The 15,830-nt window shown below is 38.6% G+C and overlaps 1 protein-coding gene across 1 annotated transcript in view; it reads left to right on the forward strand.

Moving 5' to 3' along the window:
* The window catches only part of TTC39B (tetratricopeptide repeat domain 39B), a gene marked incomplete at its 5' end in the record, with an annotated part of 61,320 nt that extends 46,022 nt beyond the window's left edge, over window positions 1-15,298 (forward strand). The window contains 9 exons of the mRNA XM_082497986.1: window positions 442-509; window positions 597-656; window positions 977-1,138; window positions 2,220-2,311; window positions 2,626-2,746; window positions 7,102-7,213; window positions 10,510-10,627; window positions 13,976-14,092; window positions 15,119-15,298. Coding sequence (XP_082354112.1) covers window positions 442-509; window positions 597-656; window positions 977-1,138; window positions 2,220-2,311; window positions 2,626-2,746; window positions 7,102-7,213; window positions 10,510-10,627; window positions 13,976-14,092; window positions 15,119-15,215 — 947 coding nt within the window. The 3' untranslated portion in view covers window positions 15,216-15,298. The remainder of the gene's footprint in view (window positions 1-441; window positions 510-596; window positions 657-976; window positions 1,139-2,219; window positions 2,312-2,625; window positions 2,747-7,101; window positions 7,214-10,509; window positions 10,628-13,975; window positions 14,093-15,118) is intronic.
* Window positions 15,299-15,830: the final 532 nt, after the last annotated feature.

Below are 15,830 nucleotides of genomic sequence, written 5' to 3' on the forward strand. Positions count from 1 at the left end.
CTTTAGTTTGGAAGTATTTTAGTCCTTGTCCCTCAGGCTCATCAGGAAATTAAGGAGAACTTCATTTCTTTCAATATCACCTGTACTTCATTACTGAGCTCAAAGTTAGGAAAGGAGGTAGCTGAGGAATGTTTTCTTAACTTGCTAAAGCAATTAAAGGGATTTAAAAATATAACTAGGATCTATAAGGGAACATTTTAAACAATGTTCACATATTCTATTCTGTTTCTACTTACAGACATTTACTGTCTTAAAAGCACTTAGTACCTTTAGGACAGTAATTCATTTTTATGGAAACACAATATGATGAAATAATTCTGCTTTTGCATAAAAGCAGTCATCTGTTAATCTATTCAAGTCATAATATGATTTGGAAATGAAAATCTTAATCTATGAAACTCTTTTTTTAAGTACACTGAGTTGTTTTGTTATGTTTTCTAGGTACGGGGGAAGCTAACCTTCAGGAAGCAGACAGTCTCCTTGAGCCCTACCTCCATAAATTTCCAAATGTGTGTATTCTCTATAAATGTTATAACAGCAATGTACCTCCGTAGGCTTAAAATAGTAACTGGGTATTTTTCTCATCTCCTTTCAAGGGTTCCATTATTCTGTTTTATGCTGCCAGAATAGATATACTGAAAGGAAATTTTGAAAAGGTAAATAATTTGTGTTTTCTTTTTAAGGTTTTTATTTGTTCAGTGCTTAATTGGGGGAGAAATGTCTGATTCATCTAAGTAACTTATTTTAGTTGGAGTGATAATTATACTCTTATCCGTGTTCATGTCCAGTGTCAATATTGATTTCCAGCTCTCTCTCTCTCTGTAAGTGAGACTGAAAGGGAAGTTTATCTCATTTTACTAGTCAGGTGTTCTCCACTTGGGTGCTAGGAAAGAATTTGCTCTGTAATTAGACATGGCTCTCATGTGGAGCAGTAATTGAGCCCATTTTCATCATTCTTACTTAACTACATTCGTAGGCGCAGTTGAGGTTCCAAGAATGCATAGCAGCCCAGCAAGAATGGAAACAGATTCATCATCTCTGTTACTGGGAATTGATGTGGTGCTACACCTTCCAGCAGAACTGGCTTCAAGCATATCGGTATGCAGACCTGCTCAGCAAAGAGAGCAGGTGGTCTAAGGTAAATGGGCAGGTGGACGTTGTTGTAATGTACCAGTAGCCTCGCCACAGTTGAATTTGCATTTCGGTTCACACAATAGGCATAATTTTTACTTTCTTCTGAAACCCATAAGCAAAGGCACAATGGCACCAAAAAGGTAGGTTTAACTGAGTGGTTAAGAAGGAATTTTTATTTCATGTTCTGAAGCAGCAGAGCCATAACTAGCAATGCTTCAGCCCCTCTTAAAACAGAAGTACCTAACAGAGATGTGATGAAAGAAGAGGGAGAAGAAAACTGTTAACTTGCATCTCAATTCACGTTCTAACACTCACTAACAAAACTTTGCTGAAGAAACTGTGTTAGTTAATAATAAACAGACAAGACCAGGCCTACTCAACAGATACTTTGCAACGTGAAATGGGAAGGCTGCTGGAGACAGGGTCTCAGAAGAAAAGTTGGGGTATCTGCCTCTTCCTCATAAAAACATTTCTCAAAGCATGAACCAGGCATAAGGTGCAAATAATTTTTGATACATCATTTTTCTTTGATCCTTTCTAGATTACTGTTTTATTATGCTTAGTGGAAAAGGGGGTACATCCAATTCCTGACAAAAGAGGAAAAGTATATTCAATGTGAAGTGCAAATGTCTTGAATAGAATTATGGATGATCCTTTTTTTCCTCTATAAAGTCCAGCTGTTGAACTTTGCTTGAATTAGTACTCAGATATTTTCTTATGTTTTTTTCAGGCATGTCTCTACATGTAACAGGTCATATAGTAACATTAATTGACTTTAAAATAGTTATGTCATTTAACTTCATCTCTTTATTAGTGATTTGCATAATGAATTGTCCTGTTCTTTGCAGGAGACACCTTTAGCATTCTGACTAACTTATTTAAAATATTAAGAAATATGTTGAAAATAAAACCATAGCATAACTTATGTGACAAAGGAAATGCTAACATTCTATGGTTCCACCTGCCTGAGAATTACTGGAAACACTTCACTGCAGCAAGTGTGTTGACAGATTTGAGTCCTTAGTGTGTTGGCTGAACACAGCAAATTAGATGTGGTAATATGTTGCTATTTCTTTTTGAAATAGGCAATATATGTATTCCAGAAGGCAGCAATTCTGTGTATGCTTCCAGAGGATGATTTGAAAAGGACTGGTGAGGACATTGTATCTTTATTCAGGTAAACATTTATAAAGCAACTAGGTGTGCAGTCTTTTTTCCCCCATATAAAAGTTTTTGACTTGAACATGTTTGTTTTGTGTTACTTACTACTTACAAACATCAACTTTTCAATTTTTGTCTTTGCTTTCAGTGTCAGAATATTTAAAATGCTGCTTTTATCAGCAAATATACATCCTGCAACTGCAGTCTCAGTGGTCTGAAACAATTTAAGATGTTATACTTCAGAGGAGAACAGCAAATCTGACTAAATGAAATAAGATGAAATAGAAATTACATAAAGCAACTTCTGTTTTCCATTTTCCCTCCTTGTAGACAAGTGGATGGTCTAAAACAGAGAATTGCAGGAAAATCTATCCCAACTGAGAAGTTTGCAGTAAGGAAAGCTCGACGCTATGCAAGTTCTCAACCAGTGAAGCTGATATTACCTGCCTTGGTATTTATGCTTGCTTTCTTTTCATCCTTTTTGGCTAGAAAAGAAATAAGTAAAATTCCTTATAAAGGGAAAGAATAATATTACTGAGTAGTATGTGTCTGCATTTTTTTAATTTTTTTTTTTTTTAAAGAACTGTTGCATTCATCAATGGGATTTTTGTGAAATGTATTAGGGACTGGATTATACTACCAACTACTTGCAGTTCAAAACCAGAGTCAGATTTCTCATGCGGAAGTTCAGACATACAGAGAATGATTGCTGTTGCCACGTGAGGCTGAAAGTCATCTTTCAGCTAGAAACCTGCTTGGGTTTCTAGCTTATGTGTTCATGTTCTTTAGTTTAGCAGGATATCAGTCCTTGTCCTCCAGACTTTTAGGAATCATAGAATTTTCTCGGTTGGAAGAGACCTTGAAGATCAAGTCCAACCATCAACCTAACACTGCCAAAACCACCACTAAACCATGTCCCTAAGCACTATGTTTGCCCATCTTTTAAATATCTCCAGGGATGGCGACTCCACCACTTCCCTGTTCCAATGCTTAACAACCCTTTCTGTGAAGAACTTTTTCCTAATATCCATCTAAACCTCCCCTGGCATAGCATGAGGCCATATCCTCTTGTTCTGTTGCTTGTTACTAACAAGAAGAGTCCACCCCCCACCTCTCTGCAACCTCCTTTCAGGTAGCTGTAGAGAGTGATAACGTCTCCCCCAAGTCTCCTTTTCTTCAGGCTAAACAACCCCAGTTCCCTCAGCTGCTCCTCATAAGACTTGTGCTCCAGACCCCTCACCGGTTTCGTTGCCCTTCTCTGGACATGCTCCAGTGCCTCAATATCTTTCTTGTAGCGAGGAGCCCAAAACTGAACACAGTAGTCAAGGTGAGGCCTCACCAATGCTGAGTATGGGGGAACAATCACTTTGCTAGACCTGCTGGCCACACTATTCCTGATACAAGCCAGGGTGCTGTTGGCCTTCTTGGCCACGTGGACACACTGCGGACTTATATTCATCTGGCTGTCAACAAAGAACAAAGACCCCCAGGGCCTTTTCTGCCGGGCAGCTTTCCAGCCATTCCTCCCCAAGCCATTCCTCCCCAAGCCAGTAGCACTGCATGGGCTTGTTGTGACCCAAGTTGGACCCGGCAGTTGGCCTTTTTGAACCTCATACCATTGGCCTCGGCCCATTGATCCAACCGGTCCAGCTCCCTCTGTAGAGCCTTCCTGCCCTCAAGCAGATTGACACTCCTGCCTAACTTAGTGTCATCTGCAAACTTACTGAGGGTGCACTCGATCCTCTCATCCAGGTAATTGATAAAGATACTGAAGAGAACCAGCCCCAGTACCAAGCCCTGGGGAACACCACTTGTGACTGGCTACTAACTGGATTTAGCTCCATTCACCGCAATTCTCTGGGCATGGCCATCCAGCTGTTTTTTTTTTTACCCAGCAAAGAGTACAGCCGTCCAAGCCACGAGCAGTCAGTTTCTCCAGGAGAATGCTATGGGAAGTGGTGTCAAAGGGTTTACTAAAGTCCAAGTAAACAACATCCACAGCCTTTCCCTCATCCACTAAGTGTGTCACCTTGTTATAGAAGGTTTGTTGAGCAGGACCTGCCTTTCATGAACCCATGCTGATTGGGCCTGATCACCTGGTTATCCTGCATGTGCCGCATAATAGCACTCAGGATGATCTGGTTCATAAACTTCCCAGGCACTGAGGTCAGAGTGACAGGCCTGTATGTAGTTCCCTGGATCCTCCTTCTGGCCCTTCTTGTAGATTTGTAGATGGGCGTCACATTTGCTAACTTCCAGTCAACTGGGACCTCCCCGTTTAGCCAGGACTGCTGATAAATGATGGGAAGTGGCTAGGTGAGCACTTCCGCCAGCTCCCTCAGTACCCTTGGGTGGATCCCATCTGGCCCCATAGACTTGCATATGTCTAGCTGCCGGAGCAGGTCACTCACCATTTCCCCATGGATTATGGGGTCTTCATTCTGCTCCCTGCCCCTCTCTACTAGCACAAGGGGCTGGGTACTCAGGGAACAACTGGTCTTACTGTTAAAGACTGAGACAAAGAAGGCATTATGTACCTCAGCCTCTTCCTCATCCTTGGTCACTATGTTTCCGCCCCTGTCCACTAAAGGACAGAATTATCCTTAGTCCTCCTTTAATTTTTAATGTATTTATATAAACATTTTGTGTTGTCCTTAACTGCAGTAGCCAGGTTAAGTTCTAGTAGGGCTTTGGCCCTTCTAGTTTTCTCCCTGCATAGTCTCACTACATCTTTGTGGTTCTCATGAGTGGACTGCCCTTTCTTCCAAAGACCATAAATTTTCACTTTTATCCTGCATTGCAACCACAGCTCTCTGTTCAGCCAGGCCAGTCTTTTTCCCCGATGCCTCATTTTTCGGCACATGGGGACAGCCTTCTCCTGCACCTTTAAGACTTCCTTCTTGAGAAACGTCCAGCCTTCCTGGACTCCTTTGCCCTTGAGTACTGCCTCCAAAGGGACTTTGTCAACCAGGCTCCTAAAACAACCCAAGTCCTCCCTCCAGAACTCCAAGGCAGCAGTTCTGCTGACCCCTCTCCTTGCTTAAGTTAAGATAAAGGGCACTTTCTGTTCTTCCAGTGAAAATGAGGAGTGGTGGGGTGGTTTGTTTTGTTATGTTTTTTTTCTTATATTGAGTCTGAGTAAAATGTGCAGAAATTAATGATACTTTATGAATGCTATACTGATTTCTCATGCTTTTAAATTCAAAGGCATTAGTAGTGCACAGCAATGATACTTCGTATATGTGGTGCTAAAATTTTTGTACATGGATAATTTAACAACAACTGAAGATGAAAAACATAATTTGAAAAGGAATTTTTTATGTTAAAGTTTCTTGATAGAGAAAGAGGAGTCCAAAGAAAATTAATCCATCTGTTTTAAATTTATTGTATACTCAATTACGTGTAAAGACCTAAGTAATAAGGTTGTCCTGGGCTTGTGCAGCACAGTGCTGTTCAGTTGTGAGTATGTATCTTTGGTCTTGCTGTCAAATCCAGTATCTTCTAATTTTAAGAATTCTTCCGTCATGGGTTAAGCAAAAAATAACATAGGGTATGGTGTTACTGCATTAAGCATAAATTAGACAGGACTACAGAATTGAAATGAATCTATCATAATGTAGTTGATAGTTTCAATAACACTATTTCTGGTTTTGATAGAATCAGCTTTTTTCTCCCTCTGAAGCCCACATAGTTACAGCACAAATATACATGGAAATATTTCAACAATGTATTGTATCAGCCTCGGAATGACATCTGGCTTCAAATTTCAGAGCTTTAATTACAATTCAGATACAGTAGAACAAAATATACTCTTGTGTTTGCGATGATTGAATAAAGATCTGGGCAATGTTTTGTATTGGCTAGCAGTAACTATGTGTATTCTCTCATTCTCTTTATGTGTTACAGTGATAATATTTAATGCATAGAAACAGGCATGTTGCTTATTACTGTACTGAAGCGTCTGGAAAGCTTTGTGCCAGGATTTGCCTTGATTTTTTTAAAAAAATAAAGTTTTGTAGGAATTGTATTGGAAGTGCGTGTTGGATGTGTGCACTGGAACCACATTTTTATCAGAAAGTTTCATGTACTTCCAGTGTTGCTCTGTATGGAAGGTAACAGCCTACAGATTATAGTATCTCTATATAAACACACACGAGTGTGTCTTTGGGTGCATGCATATATATGTATACTGTATTTACATGCACACACCCACGAACACACACGCATTTTATCTATAATCCTGTAGAAAGTAACTACTTTCAGCTGATTCTTTAGTTCATATGGCAGAGGCCACAAGTTGAACCTAAAATAGCCAGTTTTGCTGATGTGTTACATGGGTGATGGTAAACTATCATGTGATAAAATCTGTTCAGTTTTGGTTTTAAAGATCTGTGAAAATACATGACAGAACCCATTAAAAAGGTGTCAAAACATTGAAAACTTAGAAACTCAGGGTAGCTTTGCCCACACACATTCGATGTCATTTCGCCTCCCCTATGCATAAATATTCTTAGTCAACTTTAATTAAATGATTATTAAAGCAAATGTGATTGTCTTTGTAAACTTGCATGTAACTGACAGAATGTCTCGTACTCATTGTGGGTGGTTGAAGTCGTACAGATATTTTATTCATGGGCTTCTCAATAGTGAGTGTTTGGCTTTGAAACCTTTCTTATTGTTTCAAACAAGTTTTTGTAGGCAGCATTTTTATGTACTCAAAATGTTCCATAACAGCCTTCCAAGGGATAATCTTCAGTTAAATATTTATGCAATTCTAGGAGTTTGTCTTGTTTATTTTTTTGTCAGGAAATGATGTATGTTTGGAATGGCTTTGCAATTGTGGGCAAAAGAGCAGACCTCACTGAAAACTTACTGATAACAATTGAAAAAGAAGAAACTGCTCTACAAAATGAAACTAGTAAGTAATCAGTTAAGATGGAATTAATAAGCTGGTAAGAAATGCTGACACTTTTCTTTGCTTCTGTCTACTAATGTTCTGTGAGGTAAGTGTTGACTCGGGCAATTTGCTATTAAATCTGAGTATAGAAACTTTAGCCACATGAAAGTTCACAGTGAAAGAACATATTTCTTCAGTATGTTCTTTATCCACCTTGACTGATGCTGCAGAAGAATACAGAAAACTCAAGGATGTGAGGTTATTAGTTACAGAACTTAACTGAACCTTGCTAAGACATTCCGGTTTGAGAACGTTCTTGGAGCGTAATCCGCTAATTTCTTAGATGTCTGAAAAGTACTTCTTCTAAACCAATTTACACCTCATTTTTACTGCAGAGGACACATACTGAGCAGAATATAACTAAGTATAAAGGAAATAATGAAGCATGAGTCTGTTGTTTTACTTTCTGCGAGGAGAAAACTTGTTTGCTAGTTGCAAACTAAAACATATTTTTAACAAATAAACTTTGACTATGGTTTTAGATCTTGATGTGTTTGAAGCATAGATGTTCAGGGTAATGTTTAGAGAATCAGTTTGTAACTTACCCCTAAAGGACCGTAAGTTCCATTATTACAACAGGTTTACTGCAGTCAGGTGTACCTGGCTTTATCAGGTTTTATCAGGTGGTTGTTGTCATCTATCCTGTGAGCTTCTCCATAGACTTCTCTTGTGTTCTTCTAGAATGAATAAATAAATAAATGCTATCTTGCACATGAAACTTTTTTTAATAGTAATTCACTAAAAATAATTTCTATTGAACCCAGATTTTAATCACACTTATCAACAATATAGCAAAAGTCAGTTTTAATAAACATCAATTGTGAAATATAAAAGTCTAATTATGACTTACAAACAAACTGAATTGATGCTTTAGAAGTTACACAAGGACATAGAAGAAATGCATACTGATAAAATCTGGATGGTATAATAAGCTAAATGAGAGTAACTGCAAGGCCAAGACTGAATTGGGTCCCTTAATTTTTTTACTCTATTCACATGTCTGCAGAATCGGTATTGTGCCTCTTGAATCTCGTAGTTTTCCTTTGTTTATTGTCATATTAAAACCAAACAGTAGCAGCATGCAAGACGTGCAAATAAAGTCATGTTTCCATGAGTTCTGTGCGGAGGGTTCTGGCAGAAGCTGTTGGGAATCCAGTGCTGTATTGTGCAGAGGTTTGTACTATAAGTGCTCATTGGTTGTAACAGTGAAGTGAATTTCCTGCCAAATTCCTAAGCAAAGATGTGCAAGGTACCAAAAGAAAAGGAACAGAAGTAAAACCAGTATGTTTTTCGTATGGAAATATGCAGCTTAGAAATAGGGTGTAATCTGGAAGCGTGCTTGATTTTTATGCTTTCTGTATCTTTTTTAGCAATAACTGCAGTCAAATGTAGTTTTGTTCTGAACTGATTTGCTGATTTGCCTTTAAAGATACTGACTCAGACAAGGTAAAGACTGATTACCAGAATTGCTGCTGAATTGAGACCCAAAGTAACTGATTAAGGCTATTAGCAGAGCGTGGCAAGGATACAATATTACTTTAAGAGATAGCTGTCAGCACTAGATAGCTTTAAAGGACTGCTAAGGTGCTGTAAAAAAGTGTGTTAATTATACACAAAGGTTATTTAGGGATTGAGACTTCTTAGAGAGAGCTGTTGATACTTCATTTGCTTCAAGTGAACAGGCACAGCAAGGAATCTGTCAAGGATTGAAAGTTGTTTTAGGTTGTACAGAGCTGAAAATAGAGATGGTAGAAGGAACAGATGAAAGGCATTAGAAATTATTTTTTTTTTCCTCATGATTTCTGGAAATCTTATTTTTCCACAGTTGTGCCATCTCCAAGATACAAAAAAGGAATTTGTAACTTCAAGAGAAAAATGATTTTTTTTGTGTGGTATAATCCTGATAATGATATTTCTTCTAGCATAGAGGACTGCAGGAAGATGTTTCTCCCACATTTATTGCAAGGTTGCCTGTATTAAATCGGCTTGTGCATTTACTGTCATTTAGTGTCAGTGTTTTGGCATAATAGCTTTGCTTCCTGTGGGAAGTACCAGGGAGATACTAGCTGAAGTTGTTAAAGACTGGCAAGCTTTTACTGACATCAGTGCTTGCCCCTAGTAATTTCAATGAGTGAGTCCTTTAGGAGACAGTCACGTGAATCCAATACCTTAGCCTAGCAAAACAGGCTAGAGGGAATGCAAAATACTCACCCGCTGCGCTTCTACCTGTCACTAAAAGCGCAGTCTGTCAGTTATGATCTATCAAGGCTTTCTGGGTTTAAACACAGACAGAAATAAGCCTGAATGCAGTGGCAAAGCACTTCGCCGGATCCCAAGATGCTTTAGTCTTGCATGTTTCAGAACTGTTTACGTGGGATTTTTTTGGCAGACTATTAAGAAAAAAATTATCCTGACCTTAGAGTGCTGGTAATTAGTTGTAAACAACATGATCTGAAGGGCGAGTGTTTTGCTTCCTGAATTGTTAATGTATGTGCTGCCATCTGTCTATCCGTATGTGTTTTCTTTCCTTTCTTTTCCTTCCCTGCACCCAGCAAATGCTATAAACTGAGGCAGCAAGAAAGGAGCACACTTGCTAAGGTTATATTTCTGAATCTCTCCACAAAAGCTCTTTCATCTGATATTTTTAGTCCTATTGAAAATAAACGTTTCTTAAATTTTCCAAACATCATACGCTACTAGTGAAGCTTCTTAATCGTTAGAGATTATGGGAATGCTAATAAACTTGTTTTCTTAAATTTGTACTGCCAAATAATGCTTCTGAAAACTTCTGTGGGACAGAGTCCTAGGGTGTTCTTGTGCTTTTCATGTTACTGGTGCTACTGCAGGTCTGCCAGTGCTCTGCAACAGGGGAAGCTATTAAGATAATGTAGTGCAAAGGAGGTTTCAGTCTCACTGTAGGTTTTGGTTCCTGTTTTAGATGTTACAAGTACAGAAATCTCTAACTGCTGCCAGTTTATGCCTGCTTTGTGCTGACTTCCAGATACAGAAGATGGGGGAATATCTGGATGTTCCAATTACTTCTTAGCCAGTATCTTTAAAGAGAAAGATATAGATGTTATGCACACATCTTCTTTAGTAGACAGTATTTAATGTTGCTCCTGAATGTTATGTATATTTTGAGGTATAAAATCTGAGAAGCAAAGTCCTGAGTCTGAATACACATTCCCTACTGAAAATCTAATTTTCCTTTTCATGATATCTTCAAATTGTTTGATGTATCTCCCTCTTACTTTTAGGTCGCAGTGAATACTATATGGATGATGTGTGCATGTTGCAGTTACTGAAGGGCCTCTGCCTGAAACATTTGGGAAGACTCATGCAAGCTGAACTGTGTTTCAGTAAAGTAATTCAAAGGTAAAAATAACATAAACAGACTTTCTACCTTTGTATTTTGTAGCTTTGGGTGAAATTTCTGATACTCCTGTAGAAGCCGTCATGTTAGAATTTTGAGTAATTAAACTTCAATAGCCTGTTAAGGAGCTGGAACTAAAATACCTCAGAAAGTAGTTGGAGAACTACAAAACTTAGCTGGTATTTTTCTATAGCAAATTAACATTATATAGCTCTAAGTGATGTTTTAGACCAAATAAATCAAACTGATGGGTAACACATTTATCTAAATACATTTGGAGTTAGTATTTTTGGATTTGCAGAACAATCAATGTAAACATAATTCAAATGGATTTCCTGTTGGGTTTTTTTCAGGATTTAGTTCTTCAGTAGTTAATGATTCTCTTTGTAGATGAGAAATTGTTGTTGTTACTTGTTTCAATTGAAAACTTGAGTTTCCTGTATTATGGATTTTTCAAATACTTATGGTGTCACATCCTCATATCCACTGTAATAATTTTTCTTTGTATGACATCGAGTCATGTACTGATTGCAGTTGTAAACTTTTTAGAATTTTTAGAGGAATTAGGCTGAAAAAGCAGTTTTTACATATGCAATTTTTCTAACAAATAATTTAGAAAAACTAATATTTAAGGAGAACTTCTTACATATAATTCTATTGCTTGTTATAATTTTCTTGCCATCTTGCCTTCTCTTGCCATTTCTAAGATCCCAAATAAGTTTAGTCAAGCACTTTGCAAGTTACAGGCAAGTGGCTTTTCATTGGTTACAGGTGAAAGGAATGCTGATTCTGAAAACCTTGCTCCAAATGTAGTTGGCAGAGTGGAGGCTTTTAGAGCTGAGACATCTCAAAAGTCTTCAGACAACACTTCTTAAAGCGGGTATTTTGCATGGGGAGGAGTTCTCTGGTAAAATAAATACCTACATTCTGGTCAGCTTTACTCTCTACATTGCTTGGTCTGCTACAGTACATTAAGACTGTTGATGACATAAGCAGTCTCTCTGCTTTAAGACACACTTCTGTGCATCACACCTTGTCTTGGTGGATGAGGTGCCTCTTTAGAAGTGTTGCTCTCAAAATGTCAAGAGCTTTTGCAGTGCTTGTGGCGAACTTTTTCATTCTGTAGTATTGGTTGATGTTATTCTATCCAGATAAGAATCACAGAGTTGATTGTAAAAGACACAAGAAATGCCAAGATACAAGATGCCTTCTTCACCTCGTTCTGTAGTGCCAAGATCAGCCTTCAGGAACTCCAGCTTCATGGATCTGGTGGGAAAGTCTGGAACATGCAAGAATTATCCTTGATGGAGGAGGGTCAGGTTAGGAAAAGTGTGAACAGACTAGGCACACATGTCTATGGCAACTCAACATACTTAAGTACATGGGACATTAGCATATGAAAGCGTGCGTGCTGAGGGAGCTAGCCAATGTCATTGTAATGTTCCACTATCTGTGAAAGGTTGTGGTAGTTAAGGGAAGTTCCTGAGGACTGGAAGAAAGCAAATGTCACTCCTGTCTTCAGGAAGGGAGATCAGAAGCTGACTGGTCTGCAGTTCTCCAGATCAGTTCCTGGGAAGGTGGAAATTCTGGAAACCATTTTCAAATGCTTAAAGGTGATCAGGAGTAGTCAGCATGGATTTATGAAGGGGAAGTCATGCTTAACCATCCTTATAGTCTTCAACAATGAGATGACTGGCTCAGTAGATGAGGGGACAGCAGTTCTTTACCTTGAGTTTAGAAAGGTTTTTGACAGTGTCTCCTGCGGTATCATCACAGATAAACTGATGAAGTCTCAACTGGATAAGTGGGCAGTGAGGTTGATTGAAAACTGGCTGAACTGCTGGATTTGGAAGACTGATCAGCAGCGTGAAGTCAGCTGGATGCTAGTCACCAGTAGAATAATGCAGAGTTTGATGCTGAGGCCAATAGTTTTTAACATCTTCATTAAGGACCTGGATGATGTGACAGAATGCAACCTCAGCAAATGTGCAGAGGACAGAAAGTGGGAGGAGTAGCTGACAGGCCACATGGATGTGCTGCCATTCAGAGCAACCTGGACAGGCTGGAGAAATGGGCTGACAGCAACCTTGTGAAGCTCAACAAAGAGAAGTGCCAGTCCCTACCCCTGGAAGGAATAACCCCATGCACTAGCACAGGCTGGAGGTTGACTGGCTGGAGAGCAGCTTGTCAAAAAATGCCCTGGGGATCCTGGGTATCATGGTCAACCCCAAGTTGACCATGAGCCAGCAAGGTGCTTTTGCAACAAAGGTGGACAACATTGTCCTGAGTTGCACTAGGAAGAGTGTCATCAACAAGTCAAGGATGGTGATCCTTCCTCCCCTCTCAACACTGGAGAGGCTGCATCTGGAGTACTGTGCCTAGTCCTGGACTCACTGGTAAAAGGGAGACATGGACATACTGGAGCAAGTCTAACAAAAGGTGATTAAAGGATTGAAGCATCTGTCATGTGAGATGAAGCTGAGAGAGCTGGGTGTATTCAGCCTGGAGAAGAGAAGACCTGAAAAGGTTTCCTCAAGGGAGTGTGGTGTTTTTTTTTTTTTTAAATTAAAAAAAAAAAAAAAAAAAAGCCAAGCTCTTTTCAATGGTGCCTGGTGACAGAACAATGAGCACAAACTGAAATACAGGAAATACTCTTTAAACATAAGGAGAATTTTTTTTTTTTTAATTGTCAGGTTGGTCAAATGCTGGCACGAGTTGCCCAGAGGGGCTGTGGAGTCTTCATCCTTGGAGATATTTGAAACCTAGGTGGACACAGTCTGTGACAGGTTGATGCCATTGACCTTGCTTTGAGCAGGGGAATGGACTAGATGATCTCCAGAGGTACCTTCCAGCCACAGTGATTCTGAGAATTTCTTGTATTGAGGAAAAGTTGAATTCTTACTTCTCTGCTGATTTGTTCAGGCAAGCTAGGGTGAGGGGATCCTAATTCTGTGAGTGGGAAAGAAGTATCTGTATTATTCCGCCTAACCTAATGAACGTTGTTTTTATCTCAAGTTATCTTCTTGTATGACTTGTATGGCTTTTTTGAACTGTAAGTCACACAATAGCGTCCCAGTCTTGGAATTGTGTTCATGGTATCTTGGGTAACATACCACAATACAAATGGGAAGTATGAAAGAATACGTTTTTGATTCTAGAAGGTCATGTTGAAAGTATTTTATGTCCACTGTTTACAGGTATAATTAATGTGCACAAATTTAACCAGTAAAAAGTTTTCAGAGTGTTTTCTCTGGCCATGTGCTTTTGCAGGCGTGATTGCATTTAAAAGTTAACTGGTCACTCGAGGAAAGGTTGTAATTAACCACTTCTGTATTTTTCTGGTTTTCTAGTGAGAAGCAAATAAAATATGATAGTTATTTGGTGCCGTTCACCCTGTATGAGTTGGGTCTTCTGTACAAACAACAGGATGAGAGAGAAAAAGCAATAAGATACATAGAAACTGCAAAGTGAGTGGATTTTTTTTTTTTATTTGTGTCATCCTGTAGATTAATAATAACTAAGTTTAGCAATGAAGGCATGTATGTGTTTTCTTCCTGCCAGAGCCTTTGCATAATACAAGTAATTATAAATCTATGTTCTTGACTTGGAAAAGTTGTCCAATATAGTTGCATTTTACAGTTTCAAGACTGTCTTCAGACACAGCGATGTAGACAATATCAAACAAGACAGAATATGAAGGGAAAATGTCTCCTTTTCATTTAGGCTTCAGAGTTGCTGAGGCTCCACTGCATGCATGAGATGGAGCTGCAGAGTCCAGAGAAAGGATCTATACCACCTCTGTCCCAGAGAGCAGCTGGGGGGCTTATATCTGCTGCAGTAAAGGCATTAGTGGGAATAGGTTAAAATCCAGGACACTTCTGACCACCTCCCTTTTTCCTTTCACATCCTGTCACAGAAGAGCAGTAGAGAGCTAAATTTGCTGTAGGACAGCATGTTAACTTCATCTGTAGATTGTAGTATGGGGTAGAATTTGCCCATTGTGGGTACAGAGAAGTATACCAATCATGCAATAGTGTTGTAAATGTGAGTTAGAAACAATCTCCTAAAGCCTTTTTTTAGAAACATTAGTTTTTTGCCTTTCTTATTGCATAATGTGATTTCCCTGTGTTTTATTACTCTGAGTTGTGTTTTGAAGCCAAACATATACTTTCAGCTAACAGCTTTTCTTTTCTGTAGTCTTCTAGCTTGTCTTTTCATGGCAAATTTCAGTAATTGGAAGGGCTGTTGAAAGGATCAAAATAAGTGAAAGAGATGCTATGATGTGGATTCAGTTTATCAAGACATCGAGTTGTTAGTACTGGTATAAGTCTCTGCTCAGTTTGTGGAGGTAGCTTTAAATGTCTTAGAACGCATCCATCTCTGTTTCTTGTTGAAGAAATTAAGGCTGTTAACTTTGGTACTTCAGTGCATGTATGGAAAAGAAACAATCCAGGCCAAAAACGTTTTTCTTAAAATAACTTTATTGTTTGCAGAAACAACTACAAAGAATACTCTATGGAGTCCAGGTTGCACTTCAGAATTCATGCAGCACTTGACAGCTTGAAGGTGTCGCCTGCTTCAACACCTTGAGTGAAGAGGGATGCTTTTCATGCGTACAATGCATACAATAGCCTACACAATCTTTCTGCAATCTTTTTTTAATCATAGAAAAGAAACAACTTGATGATTGTTTTCTGTCATCTCTGGTTTGATGTATGTCATTCCTTTTAGACTGTTCTTTTACTGTATAGCGCATATACTATATCTACTTGATACTTTAAAGAAGACCTTATATTTTGTTTGATAAAAATAATTTAATATTTGACTTGAATGGGGGATATTTTAAAAAAAAAAGTTGATGGTGCAATAATGTTTAATGCAAACACTTTATTTTTTTATATGAAACCAGATGCAGGTTATGCAGTGGAACTAGTGATAATTTCTGCATTTTGTGAAGGTTTGATTTTCTGCAGTACACTTGAGACCTTTTGGCCTTTGGAACAAAAATGCAATGTCTGCAGATAACCTTTACCCACATTTGGCATACCATATTCTGAAATTTGTGTTCCAGAGGTAAAAAATTATCATCTTTGACTTAATTTCATTTTGGGAACAAAATGAACCTGTCTGAAGTGCAATATTTTTACACTGTCAGATAAAGTTAAGCAGGGCTACAGGTATAATGTCTTTGCAGATCTGTCTCAC

The sequence above is a fragment of the Vanellus vanellus genome, assembly GCF_965231255.1.
Source record: "Vanellus vanellus genome assembly, chromosome: Z".
Classification (NCBI taxonomy): domain Eukaryota; kingdom Metazoa; phylum Chordata; class Aves; order Charadriiformes; family Charadriidae; genus Vanellus; species Vanellus vanellus.